Source organism: Anser anser (genome assembly GCF_964211835.1).
Source record: "Anser anser genome assembly, chromosome: 1".
Lineage (NCBI taxonomy): Eukaryota > Metazoa > Chordata > Aves > Anseriformes > Anatidae > Anser > Anser anser.
The window spans coordinates 59,845,027-59,868,505 of NC_139720.1; the positions used below are offsets into that span (position 1 = coordinate 59,845,027).

The window sequence follows — 23,479 nt, forward strand, 5'->3', positions numbered from 1 at the left end:
CAGATATCTAATCAAGATATATCAAAACACTTTTAACTGGTATAAGACAAATTCTGCCATTGGTGACTGAAGGTTGAGATCTGCATTGCTGTAGCACACAGCAATTTAGATATATAGAATCAATTGTTAATACATTTATCTGAAATCTAATTTCACCTTTCCTCAAAGTTTATTGTCCCTGTTAATTGTCCACTGTTTTCTGCATTAGAGTTGTTACTAATATTGCTACCTTTTTGGTAAGGACAAATTACTACACCAAACTTTCTGAATCCATCATGACCATAATTTCAAATTACATACTTATGTCTGTAAGGGAGAAAATGTTTCCATTTTTATTTGTGAGCAGAAAATATCTTCTGAATGCTCTTATTTTCTAGGAATAGAATGACTACAATTTTTTAATAGAACGTCAAGTTTTGACTTTTTTTAATATTAGAGGTTTTCAGCAAACATCAATGTACACATGAGAAGAAAGTTCAGTGCTCTGCAGCAGACCATATAGGTACGCTTTGAAGTAGTCTTTTCCAATAAACTCCTATTGCAACATCAAAAATGCTAATTATAACGCAGAAATTTGCAATATGAGCAAATGTTAAAGCATTATTAAGGGCATTATCCAAATGCCTCTTGAACACTGACAGACATGGGATATCAATGACCTCATTACAAAGTCTATTCCAGTGTTTGACTACCCCCATGGTAAATAAATCTTTCCCTAATATCCAGTTTGAACATGCCCTGGTGCTGCTTTGTGTTATTCCTATGCATCCTACCATCAGTTATCAGGGAGAAGAGGCCAGCACTTCGCCTCCTCAGGAAGTTGCAAAGAGCAATGAGGTCACCTCTGATCCTTCTATTCTCCAGACTGGACGACCCAAGTGTCCCCAGCCTCTCCTCACAGAACTTGCCTTCCAGCCCTTTACCAACTTTGTTGCCCTCCTCTGGACACATTCAAGCACACTAATACCTTTTTTATATTGTGGGGTCCAGAACTGCTTGCAATATTCAAAGTGAAGCTGCACCAGTACTAAATATAGCAGGAAAACAACCTCTTTTGACTGGCTGGCCATGCTGTGTTTAACACACCCCAAAATGTAGTTTGCCCTCGTGGCTGCCAGGGCACACTATTGGCTCATGTTGAGGCCACTGCCAACCAGAGCCCCTCGATCCCTTTCTGCAGGCCTCCTCTGCAACCATTTGACTCTGTTTGTACTTGTGTCCAGCCAATGTGTACTAGTGTATGGATATAACATATTTTGAAAAATAACTGAGATTTTTTAGGCAAAGTTATTTTAACCTGGGAAGTGGCACAGTCATAACACCACTGAAGGCTTGAAACAAGTTGGGTTTTGTTTGGGGTTTTGTTTTCAAATAAGTGCACTGCTGCGTTCAAAGTGATGTGACATATCAGAGGAACTACTAACAACTTAGAGTTCAGTCACATGAATATCTTTGATTGCATGGCACTAGTAGTCCTCTTCCAGGCAGCACCAGTAATATGAAGGCAACAACATGCAGATTAGCCACTAAGCAGGACTAGGATTCTGTACTGCAAAGTGAACATCTCAGCCCTGTTTGTGCAATAAAAAATTATTGGTTATATGACTTACTTGAGGAGCTGCTGAAAGATTGTTTAATTTAATGAAAGACAATATTCTTTCAGCATATTAGACATTGTAATGTAACACAAAGGAGTGCTGGTATTTCCTGGCATTAGACATAGGGTATGGGCTGGGTCACTGGATTTAGTAGCTAAATTATATCCCCTTCCCCTCAAGATGTTTTTGAATTTTGGAAGACTCAGATAAAAAAAGCAAGTGTCAAAACCAAAACCAACAAGCACCACAGATGAATTCAACCACTTAGTTGAGCAGAAATCAATATCTATAGAAGACAGGGCAAAAAAATCTCAATTTCCCCATAAACAGGTTGTACTGATGCCTTTTGGCTCTCTGTTATCAATGATCACTTTTGATCTTGCTTTTTTTTATCATCATAGTGCTGCCATACACTCAGAAGCTCATGGATTCCTATCCAACTCTAAAAGCGGAAGCACCCATTGGGGTTCATACTTACTGTTCCTGTAGCTTTCCATTTCTAATGGCTACATTGGTTTCTTTACATTTGTACTCAAGAAACACAAAGCCAGTGTCTCCTGGTGTTCTTTCTTCTGAGAGTACTAACCATCATGAATGCTTATAAGAAAGGACATTGTTCAGATCATCAACCTATTCCCTTAGCAGAAGTCCCATTGCTTTCCTTGAAATATTCTCAGACATGTTAACTGTAATTATTGTACATTCTTGGAGTAAGTTTTCTGCTCTATTTGTCATTCTTGATGTATAGTTCTTTTGGCTAAGCATAGTTAACCACCTTCGGTTCAAGGAACCCATTACATTCTGGCACTGAAACTTTTGTTCTTCTTCCCCTAAGTCTCTAACATCATCTTTGTACAGCGAGATGTATGATATGTTTTGCAATAATGTTTCATGTGAATAAACTTGTTAAACTCTCCAGAATATATTCTCATAACCAAACTATTTCTGCTAACCCATGCAAATATTCAAAAGTGGTTGGCTGAAAAAAGAAGAAATTTATGGAGTGTTGAACATGATCAGTTATTAACTCATCTGGAATCCAGTGTGCATATCGGGGGTGGGGGGGGGGTCCTGGAGGGACAGGGGGGTCCGGGATGGGAGAGGGGAGGGATTATACTACAAATTTATAAATGGTTTCTTGATGAAATGTGACATACAACAATTTAAAGCCTTTGAACAAGAGCTTTTTCATTTAAATATATATATATATATAATTCAAACAAATTATGAATCAGGTTTAGAGAAAAGTGAGTGAGGTCTTCCCATGATCTCCACTTCTCTTTTGTTTTTCGGTATTCTGTTTCCTAGAAATATGTTAATGCTTAAAAATCAGATAATGTACTTGGGTCCTTGGGGTGAAGAAAACCACACATTATGAGGCCTAAGGAACAGAAAAGACGATTTAAAATTCCATTAGCACTTCTCCAACAGGGACATGTTGATATTACCTAGTGATGTCCTCCTTATCTCAGCATATTCTATTACACTTCTAACACCTTTGCATAAAGCTGTTTTTAGGCAAGGACCTTCCTGAAAAGAGTCCTCATAGACCACTTCATGTTTCCTCTCCTAATCATGGATATTCTAATCATGCCCTTTTCAAGCCAGGATCTCAAAGGGAAGGATTTTTTTCAATTTCATGGACACTTTCTGAGGTTAAAAAGGCTATTTGTATAGCAGTTTTTGTTCATAAAAATTCCTGTGTTATATGGTCTGTTTTTACCTCAAGTGATTTATAAACATACTCATGAAGCCACCCATAAGCCAAACCAATAACCAGCAGTTGTATTTCCCAGTCTGGGTATATAGTTCTGCTGCAGTTAAGTCTGTGTTGAAATGATACGCCCTCGGACTGTCTTCTTTCAGGAGGGCAGTCTCTGATCCGCATAAACTTGTATCAACTTGGATTCTTCGTTAAACTGAGAAAAATTAGTTTCAGCTCCTCAACCCTATCCTCCTGTAATCACAGCAGCATTCTGTATTATCCATCAGCAGCAAGCTCAGTTGAATATTTATGATAAATCGGGGAATATGTTTGCTTGGAAATAGTAATGTGTTTGTGAATCTCTGGGTAGCCTTCTTTTGAAGTCTTTCCACTTGTCCAATTACCTTACTTATGATCAGTTGAATTCTTTTGTCACAATGCACAAATAGTTGTGTGTGTCCTAAATAACCAATCTTACTCATCCCAATTGAATATTAGTTCTCACTCAATTTATGGATTTTTTTTCTGGGCACACATTACATAGATTTTTATAACACAATAAATTCTGTCCCAGATAAGCACATTGTCAATCATTATTTCCAAAGAGATTTTAATACATCATACGTGTCATTAGAATCCACGCAGAAAGCACTTGAACTTATCTGCCCAAGGAGAAGCTTCTAACTTAAGATGGCAAAAACATAGGCTGGGGACGGAGGGGAGTGAGGGTAGGAATAAAAGTTAAGTAATAATAATTATCTAGGTTTGCCTACTCAGCTTTTCTCACAGGTTGAGAGAAATTGTGATAGCTTTGCCCCCAATATTTGTATATGGTAACTGTACCATCACTTCAGTCAGCTGGCCTCTAACTTCACTCAGTGCATTCTAATTCTGCTAAGCTTTCACTGTCCTCCACAAGGCACTGAAGGGATTGTTTGCATGCATACATGTTTTAGCAGAAGAATAAGATCTGTATTGTTGCACAGTATTACATTCTTAGTACATTTCACACCATTCAATTATTCACACATTTTTAAGACAACTTAAGACCCATTCAGTAGATCTACTAACCATCTTTGGGTTGTTAGAATTACATTCAACTTTCTTTCCCACTGATTTAAAACCTGACTGATGTCTATTTAACACTGCTACAGTACCACATTTTTTGCTATATATGCTCTTTTTATCCTTGCTGCATATGTACAGTTCTGCAGTTTTTAAGTTAAGTAGCTACTAACCTTTCTGTTAACTATTTGATATTTCACTTGCACTATTTTGAAAATGACTCTCCAGGCACTGGTGGCATCACAAAAACCTATTCTGAAGAAAGCAGATATACCACAGTGGTGAATAATCATACCCATTGCGCCCTACAGCTGCTCCATACCCCAGCTCCCACCACCTTTAAGAACAGGATGCACTGAAGCATCTTTTTGCTCTGTGCTCTCCCAGGGAGCTTCTCACACTGCTTTTCAGCATTGACTTCCAGGAAAGACTTTTTCTTGTTTCCTGTGTACCCCAAGAAAGCATATAAAAGCTGCTCAGCAGTTCCTACATGCTCGAAGAAGTGTTCTGTATTAGTACAGTCAAACAGCGGGCCAAGCTGCCTAGGGAGGTTGGAGACTTTCAAGACTTGACTGGATCTTGAACGAATGACCTGATCTGGGTTCAGAAGCCCCTTCCCCCTAGAATTACTGCACAATTATATGCTTCAAGATGCAAAAAATTCTTAACTCCTTCACTGTTGAGGTTAGAGACAATCAAAGATTTGGTCATGATAATCCTCCTACGGACTTCCTAAATGGCTTAATGTTCCCAGTGTGTCTTGAGGCAGCCAGCCTTCATTTTCTTTATTCAAACAGAGCATTGCAATCAGCTGTGGCAATTAGCAATCTTTTAAGGATGTGCCAACTGAAATGTTATTCACAGATATATCCCTTCTATACAACAACAACCACTCAGTGCTCTTCCTCTGATTACTGACCCATTATTATGACCATCCAGGCAATAAATGAGATAGCTGTTACTTCCTATAAGCATTTTGTCTCTTGACTTTTAAGTAGAAATGTGCCAGAAAACAAGGTCCAAAACAAGGTCTGAAACAAAACACAAAACCGGAGAGTATATATGTACTCCTTGTGGCTTATGGAAGCCTATATATCAGGGATAGTGGTGCAAATCCTGACTCTGCTGATACCAATGGGGATTCAATGAGAAAGTCAGGTTTTCACTCTCACCCAGAGAACTTTATCTTTCTTATGTTAACATACCTTAAAATTTTTTCAGAAACAGTGAAATTAAACATGCATTAAGTACTTTCAGGATTCAGACCTAACAGCTAAAACATACATTCCATTCTGGACAGACAAAGTAATAAACAGGACAGGGATCTAAAATAAAACCCAGATCTTACAATCCCCTCCTGCAAACTCTTAGACTCATAAATGTCTGTCCATATCTGAGCAGTTACACTGAATGTATTATATATGTGGTTAACTAATAACTTTTGCACCTCTTTGTAGGAATTTGACCCCAAGTATGCAACTCATTTGAAACAATGACCCTCCTAAACAAAGTTGCATCCTGAAGTGTCTGCAGAACCAGTTTTATATATTGAAATGTAGTTACTCACATAAGAAAAAACACTCATAGATTTTGTAGCATGAAAATAAGACCTTATTGTCCTACATATCTGTCCATTGTCTAAAACGTTTTGATTTTTCAACATGAAAAATGGTGCAATTACAGATGCATTATTTTAATCTTCACTTTAAATATTATGTTTTTTTTTTTTTTAATACACTTTTGCTATACAAATGCAGCATTTTCCACTTGAATTCACTAGTTCCATGTCATCTAAATATGCTTGCATTAATTTTTGTGTTCATAGATAGAATTTAAACACTTCAACGTTAGGAAGAACATTTTAAAATGAAACTAATGTAGCAATATAGCAAAGTTTTGTCTCAGAAGAAAAAAAAAATCTGTTTAGTAAAGAAGAACTTCTGGGACTTAGGTTCCCAGTAAGTGACAGGAATTTACTCAACCACATAATATTAAGGGAAGGGAGAAAAGAATTCTAAATAATAATATCCTACAAAAGACCCAAGTCTAGCCATGTGCTTCTATTTCACACATTCTTGAGGTGTGAAATAGACCCTGAATTCAGTTTTCTTCAAAGCTTTCATTCTAGAGGCTCCAGACCATTCAGCTCAGTTCTCCCCTCTAATTCTCATTTTCAGAATCTTAAGACTTTGATCTATCTCAGTTAATCAATTTAGAGTACTGTTGGAGCCTTATTCTGAGCTACTCTTTTAATTATTAGATTAATTTTACAATTCTTAGCATCATTATATTTATTTGTGGGAGGGGTGATTTACTATGCACACTCTGCAAACCATTAGTCTTGATTAATAGTCTTATTAATGCCTTGGTGGCCCATATCTTACTTTTCCAAAACTGCTGCCAGAATTATCTTCTCCCCATTCCATGCAAGTTTGTCCCTGCTGAGTAATTACTCCAGGTATTTATCTGGCCTACCTTGAATGTATGCAATTGTAGCTGGCCTTGCAAACTATGTCCTGTTGCATTACAGGACGAGTTCCTCATTTTAGCTCTTCTCCTGTTTAGAGTAAATCAGAAAGATTCCTCATGGATGAGCCTGTTCAAACCCTACTGAAAGGCTGGATGTACTGGAAGGATGTCTTCAATGTGAATAGAAATTGTCATTCCTCGATATTGATTTAGAGTATATATTTCAGAAAAGCCCATGTCCCTCCCTCTCACTTCAGACCTTCAGAAAACTTCAACATTTGGGAGTATCTGTTGAATACCTGGGTCTTTTTTCACATACACACATACACACCAAAAGCAACCAAACAAACAAACAAAAAAAATCACCCAGAGTTCTGCATTTCTGGGAGAAAAGTTCTGTGCTCATAATAAGCCCATCGTAACAGGAACTGGCAACAGTAACCCTGGTAGACATTATTTTTAAATAAATGTGCTGATGAAATGGATATGGATATTTCAGCTTCTTAAAGTACATTAATTAAAAAGGCCATGGTTTCTTATTCTGAATGTACAGTTACTTTATGCAATATATATTTTAAATGCGGCACTAATGTCTTCCCCTTAGATGAAATGAGGGCAAGGACCAATGTATACTTGAATAGCACTAGGAAAGTAGAAGGTTGCTATAGTCTTACTGGAATATAATTTTGCAAGGATATTCAGGCAACTCTGAATGCATGGAGGTGAGAGATAACCAAAACTTCAAGCCCTTCCTTTTCCACTCACTTGTGGGGAAGAGTCAGGAGTGACATTTTGGTCCTGTCTGTGCCCTGAACCAAGACCCAGACAATGACAACGTGGCCATTTCTACTTCTCTGCAAGGCTACATTAGACCAGAGTACAGTCCAGCTCTGACTTATCTCCAGACACCCCAGACAGATTAGAACTCTGTGACATTTAGCCAATCTTCAATGTTCTTCTTGAACCAAATTTACGGCCATGTCTCTTAAATTTTTCCAGAAGACTCTGTAATTGTTCATTATTAACAGCACACAGTGAGCTGTGTTCAGTGACACAATAGGTTACTACTGTCACCCTCCTTCCAATGTGTAATCTCATAGTCAAATAAATTTATATTTCACTTTTATTTCCAATCATCATTACGATCTTTTTTTGAGAGATGCTAGAGATTTTTTATATTATTTTTAACATCTATTTTTGCCTCTTACGCACACAGACTGTGATCTAAGACAGTTGGATAAGGCAGTACAAGTATTTTGACACAGTAATATATCGTTCCCCTCTCTAAAATCACTCCTTTAGAAATCATTAGGATTCTGGCAGTCTTAGTGAATTACCCTTTGTTCACATTCGCTCTGCTAAAACAGAGTGTTCCCAAGCACTGCTCTCATTATGGTATTTGGCTGAAACGCCCTGTCTGTATTCACAGTGCAGGCCTATAGGGCACTTTAAATGAAGCCGGGTTTAGGATATGTTTTCAGTGATAGGTAGCATTGCAGAAAATCTCGAACTTTTACTATACAACAAGAAGACAGGTATACCTACAAAACCTTCCTGAGGGCAACGTACAAAACTTACTTTGACAGTACAAAGACCTTTGCCTTCTTCTTCTAGTAGCTCTGACTGGGTGTTTTTTCAGGAGGATAACCACTTAGAAGATCTTTGCCCCAAATAGGATTGGCATTCCATAAATACCTGGAAAATTTTATTTTATTGATCAAGAGACATTGCATTAGCATTAGTCAAAATACCATCATTTATGAAGACATTGCAGAAGTTGTAAAAGTTGTAACTGTGTGTTTTACCCCCAAACAATATTATTTTTATTTAGAAGGACCTTATCCAGAGACTCATTCTAGAATCCAACCAAAAGTGATCATTAGAAACATACTCCAGGAGCTGAATAACTGAATTCCTTTGCATTTCAGAAGTAAAAAGAAAGTGACTCTTCACACCTTTTCCTTCCTGCTGAAAAATAACAATATGGAATAGTTTTTTAATCCATATAATTACTGACATAATCTTTTTAATTTCTATTTCATTATGACCTTGACAACATGCAAAAGAAAGTTGTCCCATTTGAAATTTCAAAGCAGGGTTTTATAGTGAGAGGCTTGACCAGCATTTGAGATAGACTTTGAAACCACAGAATTAAAGTCAAGAAGCTGAATTAAACACAGACCATTACCTCAACAGCAGCCAATCAAACTGACAAATCATGGACTATAAAGCCCTTCTTTTTAAATCATGCAGGTCCCTGGGGCTTGGCCTTATTACATATTTTTGCTCTGATGCTGATGCCTACAACATGCCACAGGCGTTAACTCTTGAAAATAAACTGCATTCTACATCATGCCAAGGGAGGATGCACACAAAGAGATGCAAGAATGTGAACTTAAATGACTTGTGAAATAGTGAACTTACCTGGACTGTAGCCTCAGTGTTTATTTGCTTGTGAGTTCCTTATCTATATTCTTCCAAGAAAAAAAATCAATTAAACAACAAAACTTTCAGGTACAAGGGCTTTAAAAACAAAACAAAACAAAAACAGAAATTGCATGGTGGCACAAGTGGAATGCGCTTTTAAAGAATGAAGGCATTGTCACACTCACTTACAGCTACCTTGGGTAATGAAGGTTTAAATTTTTCCTCATTTGGAACTGGCACTTTCCATGAAATGTTTCTGGTCTTAGATTACCCCTTCCACATTCAAAACTACTGGGCAGAAAAATTCATGCATCACTCCCTTTTGCCTTGCAATGACAAGAAGGGGGGGGTACACATGAGAATGACTGTCTAGGGATCATCTAGAACTCTAACGACTGACCAAGATGCACAACAATATCTAGATGGACTGCCCCAGGGGCAGAGCAGGGAAGATGGCATCAGCACTCCCTTTCTCTCTATGAAAGGAAAATATGACTTTGTCCCCTTTTGGGAAAAAAAAGCTTACTTTCATCTGTGTACACAAGTGCTGATCCAGAGCAACTGAAATCAATACAAATATTTGCCTGGACTTCAGAGGACCCTGAATCAGATCTATAGCCATTTGATCTAGCTGGCATGTGGATGTGGGGACAGAGTCAGGCTCCCTGCATTCCTCCTGGTTCTTTGCCCTCCTGTTCACCCCATCAGGCGAGGAGTGTCTGCACTGCCAGCACCGGGCAGGAGGCACCGTCCCAGTAGAAAAAGCAGTTGGGGAACCACAAGGGTGTCAGAGAAAGAAAGTGGTGGGAAGCTTATTCCCCAGTGATGCTGAGTAAGGATTATGCTTACTGTTTCCCATCTGATCACTACAAAACTATTTATAACTGTTCTTACAAGAAAAATATACAACACATTAACGAATGCTATATAGCAAACAGCTGAGTCACCATGTCCCACCCTCACATTCTCCAGCACTTGAGCTCAGACATCTAGGAAGTGCCAGAAACAATAATGCACTTTTATAAAAGAGTGTGTATATCTTTTAGACAGATGATATTTGCCTGCTGTTGGCTGCTGGAGTCATAGCCTTCATCTCAATTAAGAATGGTCACAAATATTCCCATAAACTCAGTAGTGGTCCAACAGTGTGGTGTGAGCAGAGAGATGTGTGACACAGAAGTCAGAACAGAGCTGGCAGGTGAGCCAAGGAAGTTTTGGCTGTCCCTTGGAAAGGGAGACTTCTGCAATGCCATTCACATCTTCTTCAAAATTAACTGCACAGCAGTGACAAAAAAGGCTAATTTGTAAGACTTCCCAGCCAGGAGGAAAAGATCCTGTGAGATGACTGAACAGATGGACTTTGCAACTTCAAATGCTGAAGTCTACTTGTTAAATAAGAGTTAAATTCTAACAATTGTGCAATCGAAAAATATGGCTTAAAACCTGACTTCCAAATCTAACAGACCTGTTCTCATCTCTTTGTAAATTCTGAGAGCCTTGCCTAGCTGACCGACTGCAATTGTTACCAGCCTCAGCCTCAGTCTAATGCTCTATGATGCCACTTGGGTTTCCTCCCATTTTATTACATGTTCCCTTCTAAAACACTGCTCCCAAACAACAGCCTTTAACCAATAATGCATTTTTCAGTTATTTGTTAAATGAACAATGTTTGGTTTAATATTAATCATTTGTCATATGTTTGTCCAGGAAGAAGGTACACAGAAGCTTAGAGACTAAGGTTTGTAATTAAAAATGTTTCCCATCTAGTGACTAAAGAACTATTTATAATTGACCCTGTAGGACAACATATAGGATACTAATGACACAAGAATTCCTGTAGATTAGATGTGCCTTATTCCTGCCCACAGAATACTTGCCTGTGTACCCCATGATACATTTTAATGCTATTATGTTTTAGATCCCACTCTCACACCTCTAGGGGTGACACTGTTCCAGTAAGATTAGTGTTGGTGCTGATATGAGATCAGCTTGCTTGGAAAAGAGAAAAGTTATGTCCAGAGCTATGCAGGACTAAGGAAAAGAATATGAGAATAGGAGGAATGTCTGGAGACGAGTGTGACAAAGATGTGGTATGAAGAGGCAGGTGGGAAACAGAGAGGCCTCTAATATCCAGCACTATCTAGGAAGGAAAGGGGGTGTCCAGAATGGTGGAATAGGAAAACTTTCTGGAATATAGAACTTCATCTTGGTTTATCATTGCAATCTGTACATTTTTTTTGTTTATTTCTTTTAACCATATTTGTTCCTATTTGACATGTAGTTGCAATTACAAAGCAAAATTAGCAGCCTAATTTTAAGAAAAGCCAAGTCACATCAAACAAAGCCCATTCCACAATGGAGGAATGGGCTACCTGGGGAGGCTCAGGAAGCTATGAATAGATAGTATGGAAGTCACTTTATGTAGAATAAAAGATAGACAGGGATGTCAAATCCGACTTAGTGTGAGTTAGTCTTTTAGGCCTCAGTTAAAGCCATAACCTTGAAGCCATAACAAGGTGTAGGTGTTAAAATATGCATACAGACTAAAAGAGGCAATTATAGAACAAAAGAACAAAACAGAAAGGACAAACAGTGATGGTAGCAACAAATATCCTTTCTTGTACCTTTCAGGAACATTATATTCTGAACATCATATTTGTCAGAATGCTGGTCTGAGCAAAAGTTTTCATTATGCCTCAGAAAGGCATAGCACAGATCTCAGTTCAAAAACAGAAACCTGTCACCATGAAAGATAAATTTAGGTCCTTGGGACTCCACAGCCTGTAAACTGTTGAACTGGGTTCCACGGTGCCTATATATTTTTAGGTGTATCTGTGAGAGGCCCTGATGCAAAGTTATCAGAAGTAAATGCAAGTCTGCTATAGAGGACTATTCAATATACTTTAGGGACTGGAGTTCAAAACTCCAAGTTAGGTCAACATTTCCTTTTTCCTTAACTTTAACTACAATCACTTTGTCCCTTCTCCCCTTCCCATGTGAAATGAGACAAGGCTTTCAATCTTCTTTCAAAGTGCTCTCAAGTATAACTGTTAACCAATACACAGGTTTACTTCAAGATACTCTCTACAGTCTTTTGTTATTAATATTTTCTTGACTTTTTTCCTTGTTGTTGCTCTCCAACATTGTTAAATATTAGGATGGTAGAGGATAGAATTTTCCCCATAAAAGCTTCCTTGAAATGTTCACTTCATACACTTGGGATCTATGCTCTTCATTTTTGTGACTAAGAGCTGCCAGCACTCTGTCCTGCCCTTCATTAGCTGAGTGCTTTTTGGAAAGACACCTTACAGAATCACAGAATCACAAAATGTTTGACTTTGGAAGGGACCTCTGGAAGCCATCTGGTCCAACCCCCTGCTCAAGCAGACACCTAGAGCTGGTTGCCCAGGACCATTTCCAGGTGGCTCTGAAGCTCTCCAAGCCGGGAGACTCCACAGTCTCTCTAGGCAATCTAGACCAGTGATCTGTCACCATCACAGTGCTTCTTGATGTTCAGAGGGGGCTTCCTATGTTCCAGCTTGCACCCATTGTCTCTCGCACTGGGTACTACTGAGAAGAGCCTGGCTCCATCCTCTGTGCACCCCCCATTTGGTTATTTGTACACATGGACGAAATTCCTCTCAGCCTTCTCTTCTCAAGGCTGAACAGTCCCAGCTCTCTCAGCCTCTCCTCATAGGAGAGGTGCTTCAGTCCCTTGATGATCTTCATGGCCCTCTGCTGGACTTTTTCCAGTATGTCCATGTCTCTTTTGTACAGGGGGGCTCAGAACTGGACACAGTACTCCAGGTGTGGCCTCGCCTTCTCTTGATTTCTTTTGCACTTGCTCTGTTAGCACTCTCTTCCACAGGAAATTTTGCCTTGGTCACACATGGAGGCAGAGAAACAGAGTTTATCCTGAAAGGGACTCTCAAACTGACATATATGGAAGCATATCATAAAACTTGGACAATCTAAGTATTAAAAACAACTGAACAGACAGAATGAAGTCATAAAATAGCTGGTAATTTATTAAAATCTAGACAACTGCCAGTTGCTTCAGGTTAGATTATGCCTTTGTCTAAATTCTCATAAAAAGTAGTAGCAAACCTCCAAGCACTTCTAGGGGCTGTGCTGGTTTTGATTCCTGCTGTTCATCGTTGTTTACCCTGCACAGATCAGCCACAAGAGGAATCTTGTTTTTTCACATTTTCTGTTCACTACAGATCAGTTAACATCAAGAGTGTTTAAACTGAACTACTCCTTCAGCCCCGAAGCAAGGATGAAATCTGTTATAGAGGTATGTCTCTTCATCAGAGCCCTCTGTGATTCCATCTTCCAGAAAGGTACAGTTTAAACAGCAGGATCTGCCTAAAACCCCTGTCTAGTCCCCCAGATTTTTTGAATAATCATGAGGAGAAAGGCAGCTAAAATGCCGTACTCACAGAGAACCTTGTCAGCTAGAGATTACTATCAGGGACAGGGAATTTTTGCATATTTTAAAAATATTAATTCCACAGGTTTTTATTTTTAGATTTGCTGAAAGGCAAAGAAAAAGAAGAAAAAAAAAGTTCATTTTACATAATTATATACATTTTCATTTGTTAAAAGAAAATAAAGACATCTAAACTTTTCTGTCTATCATTTAATCTAAATGAACAAAACCAAACCAAAGCAACCCCTGCCTGCTAATACAAGGTTTAAGGTAATAGATTCACACATAAGTCAGAGGTTCAAAAAAGCCCAGCAGATGTACTCTAGATACGTCTACTACTTCCTTGAGTTTATGAAGAAAATTTACTGCAGGTGCCTGTAAAATGGCAACCATAGATGTCATTCAGCACTTGAAACACTGTGTGAACAGTAGCAGTGGTTGAGCTGCCTGGAATAGGCTGGTCAGCCCATGACATCTCTGTTAACAGAGAATTTTAAGAAGAAGGCAAAAAAACGTTTGTCCAGAATTACAGGTCTGGCCTTGGGTCAGAAGAAATGGCCTAGGTGGTTTCTATGTGGCTGTTTTTCAGCATATTTTTGACATTTTTTTTGACTGAAATAATAGATAGTTAGGGTGTGGCTTTTTTTTTTTTCAGACTTTGGGTTCATGTTAGATATAACTATGTTTACAGTGTCACTTGCTACACCAAACACATTGAAAGGTGAGGAAATAGGACTGGATTTCCTCTCTCATGAGAATCCTGTTTCCTGCTATTACATGCTTTGTGTCATATGACTTTTTTTTTTCATAAACCTGTTGAAAATCAGCTTTAAAGCAGTTGTTTTCCTTCTTCACCCTCTTCCTTTCGCAACCCTTTTAGACACCAACAGTACAGAGAAGGCCACGACAGCTTTCTAATACCTCAGTGCAGAATGCGAGGCTAACGAGGTAAGCTGCCCTCAATAGTACTGAAAGACCAATTTTAAAAGTTTTCAGAGAAGGGGGATGCTTGATAAAGTGGTCCCAAATGTGAATGAAAACAGTCTCATTTATCTGTAATGGATTATTTGGATTGCAGTTGAATTTATAGCTGTATATCAGCTTTGCAGTTATCTGTTTGAGAGCAGTGCATCGCAAATATAAACTGTGCTTGAATACTTAGGTCACAGGCGGGAGTAGTTTGGCTGATGGGAAATGTTGCCAGAGCTGTGGCTTATTTAACTGGTCATATATCCCTCCATTTATTTATTTATTTGTTTACTTATTTATTTAGCACTGCAGTACAATGCAGTAGAACAATCAAACAAGGGAAAATAGAGAAGAGAAGGGTTCATAAGATTGTAAGTATTGTTTAAATCTTCCCTGGGAAGGTATGATGCCTAGCAAGTCTACCCCAGTTTTAGAGAAAATTCTCTACAAGGCCATAAATCAACAAAGAATATTAACATTTTTGGAGGAATGTAGGACAGTCCGTGAATGCACAAAGAATAATTTTCCTATTAGAGAATCCTATGCATTCTTATGCAAGGTTATCATTCCCCATTAAATCTGCAGGACTTTTCCATAAGAGGACATTTGAAAAGAAGTAATGGGTTCATACAGTGCTAGCTATATCAAAACAAGAAATAGGCCTATTTCTTTTGAACACATATCCAAACCAATTTCTCATCAGATATAAATCATCCTGAATCAACTGAAGTTGATTAATACTAGGTTAGGAACCCACTCTCAAATTCTATCTCATTGGCTCAGAAAAGATTTGCAATATTTATTTTTCTCCCCAAAGACTGAATTCATGTAAGCTGAACTTTTTCAGGAAGGCCAACACATGGAGTTGAAGCTGATATACTGCCTATTTAAAAGACTGGATGTGATCAAATAAAGATTTATTTATTTACTTTTAATCCCAGAAGATGAGTTTCAGAGAGTTAAGCCTAGCTACAGGATCTTATAATATAGCATATATTTCACAATCTCCTTGTGTCATACCTTTGTTGAATCCATAAATTAAGTGGCACTTGAAAAAGATGGTCCTTTGACATTGGAAGACCTCTTACTCTTGAAAATGCTCTTGACCCAATGGGAGAAATAAAATGAAAAGTAGAAGCAGCAATACTCAGGTGAATTCACTGGGGCAATGAAGGAGAACCTCAGCAATGAATCTGAAGTCAAAATGAAAAGACTAAAAAGGGGACAGGCCTTGTACCCAAACACATGAGACTAATCCATCCTAACAGTCCTGGAGTTGCCAAAGAAAGGAGAAGATGAAGATGAGGTGCTGGCAACGGGTCAGAGAATGATTTTGGAAGCACAAATACCAGAGTATTAGATGAAAGAAAATTTAAAAGCAGTGGGAGTAAAATATTGGGTCACAGAGGGAAAAAAATGGGCTGAAGAAGAAAGGTTCAGAAAAAAACATCTGCAAGCAGCACTAGTGATGGGGGAGAAAAGAAGCAGGAGACACACACCCAGGTGCACCATTGCCAAGCAGCCTGAAACAAAAACCAGCATCATTTGTGTGGGATTTTTTTCTCGCTCTTGCTCTTTAGATCAAAAGGAGAGCAGCAATGCAATCTGCTCTTTGCGCAGAGCACTTTCAGCCAAGGGAAGGAGAGTGCACACACTGGAACATCTGTTCCAAGAAGCCACTTGAAAAATAATCTTATAATAGCATGGGGAAAACATCTGTGCAGCATGCACCAGACCACCAGTAGTGCAGCAGTGGAGGAGTAGAAGGGGAAAGGAAGACAGGAGGGAGTGAGAGAGACAAAGTGGAACAGGATTAGGTCAGGGGCAAGTACCCCAGTGAGGGGCATGACCCACATGTGAAGAAACTGCTCATTTGGTGTCTTTTCTCTTCTAATCCTCAGCAAGAGGCAGACAGATTTCTCACCCACTGAGCTGTGTTTATTGGCAGATATTATTCAACATGTGCAGCTTTGAAAAATCCCAAACTACAATCAACGTGTTTGAGAGGCTGCACGAAAATCTCCCTGCCCTTGGCCTCTGCTTTAGCCCCCACCCCTTCTTCCTCAACTTGCTTTATCTCTGTTGATACTGGGATAAATGTGCTCAAAAAACTCTCACTGCAAGCTCAGGTATGGAGAACTAATGAATCTAAATCACATTAACATATGGAGAACTAATGAATCTAAATCACATTAACATTGTGGATGAATTTGACCTATTGTGTCTTTAATAAGACAGGGTCATTTGTTTTCATCTTCAGTCTCAAAACAAACACCTAAAATCAGAAAAACAAAAAAAAAACAAAACAAAACACCATAACCATCAAAGAAACATGCACACACGTGCAGTTTGCACTATGTTCTTGACTTGTCCATTCATCTGCTTTATTTCAGGAGAACTGTAGACATAAAGCCACCCCTACCAAGAGTCAGTGTCACGACAGTAGTCTTCTTCCCTACACCTTGTGACACATTTTGCAGGTTTTTAAGAAAAACGGTGTTAAATTTATTCAGCCTTTGTTTGACTGTTCTCTAAACAAGAAAAGACTGCCCAAATGTGTATCTTCTTGTGAATGAGAAAAAGAATCAACAGGTCTTAAAAATAAAACCTACATACAAACATTTAGGTGATTTGACTAGGTACATAAAAATGAACAGGGAGGTACTAGGAGTTGAAGTACTACCTGTGTACATGTAGGTGTAACCTTCTGTTTCAGTGAAGACAGGAGAGAAAGGCCAGTGTCCCCCACAATCAGATTTCACTGTGGGAAAAACAGTAGGGAAATGTAAATGTTTATTTTACATGTTAGTTGTTATGCTGAATTGACCAGATACAATGACACCACAAATTGGGTAGAAGAAATACTGCATATTAGGACATAAGAGAGATAGGTTTACCTATCTACAAAGGCAGGCACAGATGGTAATAAGGAAATTAGATTGCTACACTGGAAGAGATCCCTGGGCAAAATGCAGAGCTACAATTAGTAAGAGGTACCATGCAAGGCTCTTCTTTATATCAGTCCTGTCTTAACGTTGCTTACATACCCATTTCTTCCATACCATGCTTATAAATGCAGTAAGAGGAAAGGCAAAGAGTAAAAGGGACATGCTAGGAAGTTAGGAAGAGGAATTGAGTGAGAGAGGAAGAGGCAGCTTCCCTCCAGACTCTGGAACCAATAAATGACTTAGTAAATAAGGAAAGTGTGAGAAATCAGAAAACACCCAGGATCAAGACTTTCTTCTGCTTGATTTACAAGGAAACAAGCTTCTTAACATGACTGACTGTTATGTTCCTGATGCAGGTCTTTCCCATTTCTAGCAATGCTTTGAGAGCTTTCCTTCAATAGAAATTTAGTATTTTTTTCTTTTGAAATCTCAAAAATTTACAGTGGAAGAAACTTACTTTTTTTTCAGTGGTCATACCAACTCTCAAATTAGTTTTACCAGCCTAGCTTCCACATGCCAATGCAAACTAATGTATGTATGACAAGCTTAAACAATGATAAAAGGAACACCCTCAAAGAAAGCTGTCCAGTTTTGAATATATTGCCCAGGTGTAAAATCATATCTTCAGTTAAGTAGGTATGACTTACTACAGAGACTAGGGCTTTGATTAAAGGCAATTTCACTCCAACCTTTTATTTCTTGAGCTACAAATCCTGTGAACTGAGATTATTTCCAGATAAGGGATGTGGGAGGGGGAGTCAGAGGAAATGAAACTGGATGTATAGGCGAGGGCACACAATAAAGGCGTTGTAGGTAAAGATAAACAGCTTGAATTTGACATGGCAAGTGACAGGAAATCAATGGAGTGCTAATGTGTGGGAGGAAACAAATATGACTTTAGCAGAAATATTCAGGACAGATGTGAAGCAGAGAATAGAGGAACCATGGGGCCTGACAGGAGAAGCTTACAATAACCAAAGCAAAAACATCTGAGACACTGACAGCAACCTATTTAGGGAGTTTACTCTTTTCTCTCTTACAGACAATTCAAAATTTAAGTGAGCTGTTAGGTGTTACGTGAGCTCAAAACATTTAACTGCTCCAGGACTAATTTTATGTTACAGTGTATTGTAATTGTGCCATGGGTTTTCAAAGAGAGAACATTGTACAAGCCTATATCTCCCCTATTCCCTAGTCTCATTCCTCAGCATGGTTATCGACTGGAAGATCATCCAAGAGACCAGTATTCAGAATACCCTCCCATTCATTTAATTAGTAGAAGTATCAGAAATCCAGCTCTTTAATCCCTTGGTTGGGAAGCATTTGCTTAGGGTGAATTGCACAATATGTTTCACTAGCATTAATGTTGTGCCTGTTTTTCTCTAACCCTGAAAACTCCTTCCATTAATCTACACTGATGATCAATATTCCATGGAATTAGAATTTGGCAAGCTCCTTGTACAAGGAGCTTGTATTAAGACATGCTGGGCCCTAGCATGGGAAGCATGATTACCTGCAAGAGGAAACAAGAACTTCTCTACCTCCTTTGCGTGCTAAAAGAACCATTACGAAAATGGTAGAGATGTCTTCATTTCAGATTCCTCTTTTACTGAAACTCTACTGAGCATTCTTAAAATTTATCATCTCATACATTGAAGGTGAACCCTCTTCCCTTCTGAGGCAGTATTTGTTTCCATAGCTCCCCTATATTCATACGCAACAATAACATCTTGTAAGGGTATTATAGTTACTTCTGTAACTCGTTTAATCCAAAACTTAGAAAGAAAAACATGGAAAGGTAAAGCTATCGGTAGCATACAGCTTTGTTACCCAGACAGAGGCGTATTTCCCTGGTAGTACAATCAACTTTGTTCAGGGCAGTCTTCTTCAAAATTCATCAATGCTCTCTCTCAATAATCAGGGCATGTGGCTTGCCTGTTGACACATATTTAGAATTGTCTGCTACCTAAATAAAAGTTTCGATGGGCATTATGGTGTTCAATAACCAGTGTCGTCTTTGACAAATGGTGGGCCTTGTGCAACTCCAGTGCTTTTTTCCCCAGCCTGACAAAATCTGCATTTTTATCCCCAGGGGTAAAGGGAAGAGCAACTAAAGTAACATATTACTGTTTTAAGATTTTATATATATATATATATAGCTTTTTATTGTTTGTTTTGTTATTCAAATTGCCCTTCTTGTCTCTTGAAATTAAGCAAGAGGACAGAAGCAGAGCAGAACATTTTTACCATAAGCTTACTATAGCATAGATAAAATTGCTTCTTAAAAATACAATATTGTTGATTAATGAGAAGAGGAGAGGAGAGGAGAGGAGAGGAGAGGAGAGGAGAGGAGAGGAGAGGAGAGGAGAGGAGAGGAGAGGAGAGGAGAGGAGAGGAGAGGAGAGGAGAGGAGAGGAGAGGAGAGGAGAGGAGAGGAGAAGAGAAGAGAAGAGAAGAGAAGAGAAGAGAAGAGAAGAGAAGAGAAGAGAAGAGAAGAGAAGAGAAGAGAAGAGAAGAGAAGAGAAGAGAAGAGAAGAAAAGAAAAGAAAAGAAAAGAAAAGAAAAGAAAAGAAAAGAAAAGAAAAGAAAAGAAAAGAAAAGAAAAGAAAAGAAAAGAAAAGAAAAGAAAAGAAAAGAAAAGAAAAGAAAATATAGAAAATTCCGAGCACTGTAGCTCATAAGATTGCCACTTATCTTTAAAAGTCTTTGCACTGCAGTTTCATTGGACCTGAGGAAGAGGAGTAACAGCTTGCAATGCTGTGACCGTATCCCAGAATTCTGACCTGTACAATCTACCACTGAGCTTGCTTTCCTGTAGAGAAGACTAGGACTAATGAGATCTGTAGGCACACATAAGAGTGAATCCTGAGCCCAGGGAACAGGGTATTAGTGGCTTTTGCAATTCTGAGGGGCTGAAAAGGAGTCAGCTTTAGACATGTAGGTGTAAATGCCGTGAGACTTGTTTCTCACTCAAGAGGTGAGTCCAAGGAGGAGCCAGAAAACCAGAAGCTAAATGGTACTGATGGAAGTCCCATCACTAATAAAAAAAATTATGACTTCATTATAATAAAGACTTCATTAGGGTTAATAGCATAGGAGTTTAAGGTTAATAGCCTAAGAGTCCCTTTGGGTATGGTTAGAGGAGTGAAGAGAGGAGTAAAATCTCATTCTGGCAAAATAAGAAGCTTTTCTGATGCTGTGTGTGAGTATGTGTCACTAGAAGAATAATTGCCAGTAGATGAAAGAAAAGTGAGTGGAGGAGACCAGTTTCTGAATGATGCTTGGTCTCTGGGCAATCAAGGAGTGCGATTTTGCAGTGGGTGAATATAAAATGCTTTTCTACTGTTCCTGATTATTTTGCATTATCACATATATTGCCATATATCTGGGCTGAATTATTGGTACAAGTGTACTTCTTAGCCCCTTCAGGAGCGATGTGGCTACAGCTGTACTAATAAATAAAATAGCTTAGGGACGGACCATCCTCCAGCCTTTAGAAGTGGCATGTTCTCAAGAGCAAACCTGTGCCCTTTATAGCTACAGTCTATACCTACCCAAAACAAGGTGGTCTCATCTGTATTATGTTTTAGGAGCAGTCCCTGGCCCTTATTATCCTCTGGACCTCAACTGAGTACTACTTTGGAGAGTACTGTTTGACACGAGTCAAAGCTGTGCAAAGGTATGTGCTATAAGTTAAATACAATGGGCTGCAAGAGGTAAATCTATGGTCAAATCCTAAATCTTGTCCTCGTACTCTATATTACTATAGATGTAATCTGTGGGACCACCAAGTTATGGAAGTTAAAAAGCAAGGAAGAAACAAGGGACATTAATTTGAAGATATTGTAGTGAATTACCTTCCTTGAACTCCCAGACATGCATTCTGTTTCACCAAAGAAAAACTACTAAGACACTAATGGGACACAAAAGAGTATGGAGTCCTTGACTTCAGAATTGTCCTGTTGGTGTCTGAAGATGTGCTCAGGGATTTACAGGTAAGATCAAGTGACTGCTCTCAAGATCTTTCCTAGTGAAGGACTTTGAGGTAGCAGAATCTCCAGAACAGAGATTTTTTCGTAACAGTAAGGACACATCCTCAACACAAGTGATGAAAGGTGCAAGCCTGAAGACTTGTCACATAAAAGGCATGGGGGGTAGGGAACTAAAGTATTCTGAAACAGAGAACTAAAGGCCATTGGAAGACACGTGGCTTAACTCAAACTGAAAATCTCCTTTTTTCCTTGTGTGCCAAGAGGGAAGGTCTTGGCAACAAAAAAAGGCCAGGCAAACAAAGAAAATTGCTTAGTAACTAATGAACAAACTAACAAGCAAAATGACAGAAAAATGATTGCAAGGCCAAAAACATTGCAGCCTGTGATGTGAGCAGAGCTACATCTGAAGCCAAAGGCAGTAGAAGCAAACCAAGAAGGAAGAAGCTCACACCACTTTTCATGACCTCAGTGCAGAGCTCGAATAGAAATAGAGAATATATAGGCTGTTTGAGCAGTGCAAAGGCAAAAAGTACCTTGGATTGAGAGCACAAGACAGTTCAGTATCCCACAGTAGATACACACATGAACCTACACTGGAAGGAGCAATATGGTGCTTTACTGTAAGAGGAAAAGACTGAGTTCTCACTGTAAGTGAAAAACAGAATGCAACCTTAAATATGGCCTCACAGTGGCTCCTACATAATTGCTAGTTCCCTGCTGTGTTCCCTATACAGCAGGTCTAGTACTGACATCTGGTACTAATTTAGGGTTCATCTGCTCCACAAAAACAAACATATTGTGGGGCCTCGTTACAGCATGCTTGTCCCTCAACTTGGTTAAACCACGTTCCATCTTGTAAAGTAGATGTGACATAACTGTTTGCATTTTGGCCCTGAACCATGCTACAGATGTCGTAATGTTGAAGAGCCTGAAGTAGCTTAAACTGCAATGCTGGGGATCTACTAGGAAGCAGCAGCAGTTCCAGCCCCTCAACAATAGTGTCATTAACCCCTTCCCCCCAACTCCATTAGATTACTCCCATCTTGTTAAACACACTGAGCAGCATGAATCTAACATGAGGTAGCTTAATTTTGGCAATATTTTAAGCTGTGGTTATTTGAGATCAGGTCAGAAAGTTTTATGGGGAAGTTATTCTGACCCTGCTCATAAACACATTTGCCATTTCTATGTGTGTATAACACAAAACACTCAAGCAAGAGAGACATGGCTATAGAGAACTTTCTACATTTTTTTCAGACAGACAGATATACACATTCATTTTGATTTAAAATAAAAAAAAAAAAACACGCTTGGGGGCCAAATGAGGGGCTGCGTGAAATGGGTAAAATTTCATACAAAGTACCTTAGATGCCCCCACCTGCCTTAGCAAAGGATTTATCCCAAATACCTTACTGAGAACCAGAAAATTAATTAAGATTTCATTCTAGGATATTTCAGTCTGTACATCCCAACTTACTGCTCCAGGGACTGCATGCTGACAAAGCTGCTCCAGTTCCAGCTATTGCAGAAACTTCTCACGCTCTGCATGCTGTTCATTCTCATGTGGCATTCTCTTTCACTTTTTTGTTCCAGCTACTGTTTCTCTTGCCAATAAAGATTAGCATAACCTTCAAGAAAATCTGGCAGAAGGTCATGATCATTTCAGGGAGAAGTAAACAGACTGAGAAAAGCATAGAATGAGATTACTAGAAGAGTGCAAGAACTCTTTGCCCACAATGTATAGGTCAGGCTGTCAAACAAAAATATATTGGCATTTAACTCAGTCAAAACTTACATAAACTCTGTTAGACATCTGAGAAGTTGGATGGGTCTGGAATTCAGGGCTGCATTGGACCTTAAAATTATTCACAACC

At 38.8% G+C, this 23,479-nt stretch overlaps 1 protein-coding gene across 18 annotated transcripts in view; it reads right to left on the bottom strand.

The window, feature by feature from the left end:
- LOC310887024 (uncharacterized protein) overlaps positions 1-23,479 on the bottom strand; it is a 211,546-nt gene that overhangs the window by 85,451 nt on the left and 102,616 nt on the right. For 8 of the 18 annotated variants that reach the window (XR_014575595.1, XR_014575596.1, XR_014575599.1 and 5 more), the window contains 3 exons: positions 17,349-17,426; positions 9,262-9,311; positions 8,416-8,532 (listed from right to left, as the gene is read on the bottom strand). The exons of 2 other annotated variants lie outside the window; for them this stretch is intronic. Coding sequence is in view for 3 of the 16 variants with exons in the window: in XM_083812425.1 (XP_083668551.1) it covers positions 17,349-17,426 (78 nt within the window). In the remaining 13 variants the exon portion in view is untranslated. Of the gene's footprint in view, positions 1-8,415; positions 8,533-9,261; positions 9,312-17,348; positions 17,427-23,082; positions 23,192-23,479 lie in introns of those variants that run through there. 8 more of the 18 variants (XR_014575597.1, XM_083812425.1, XM_083812426.1 and 5 more) reach the window with 4 other exon arrangements.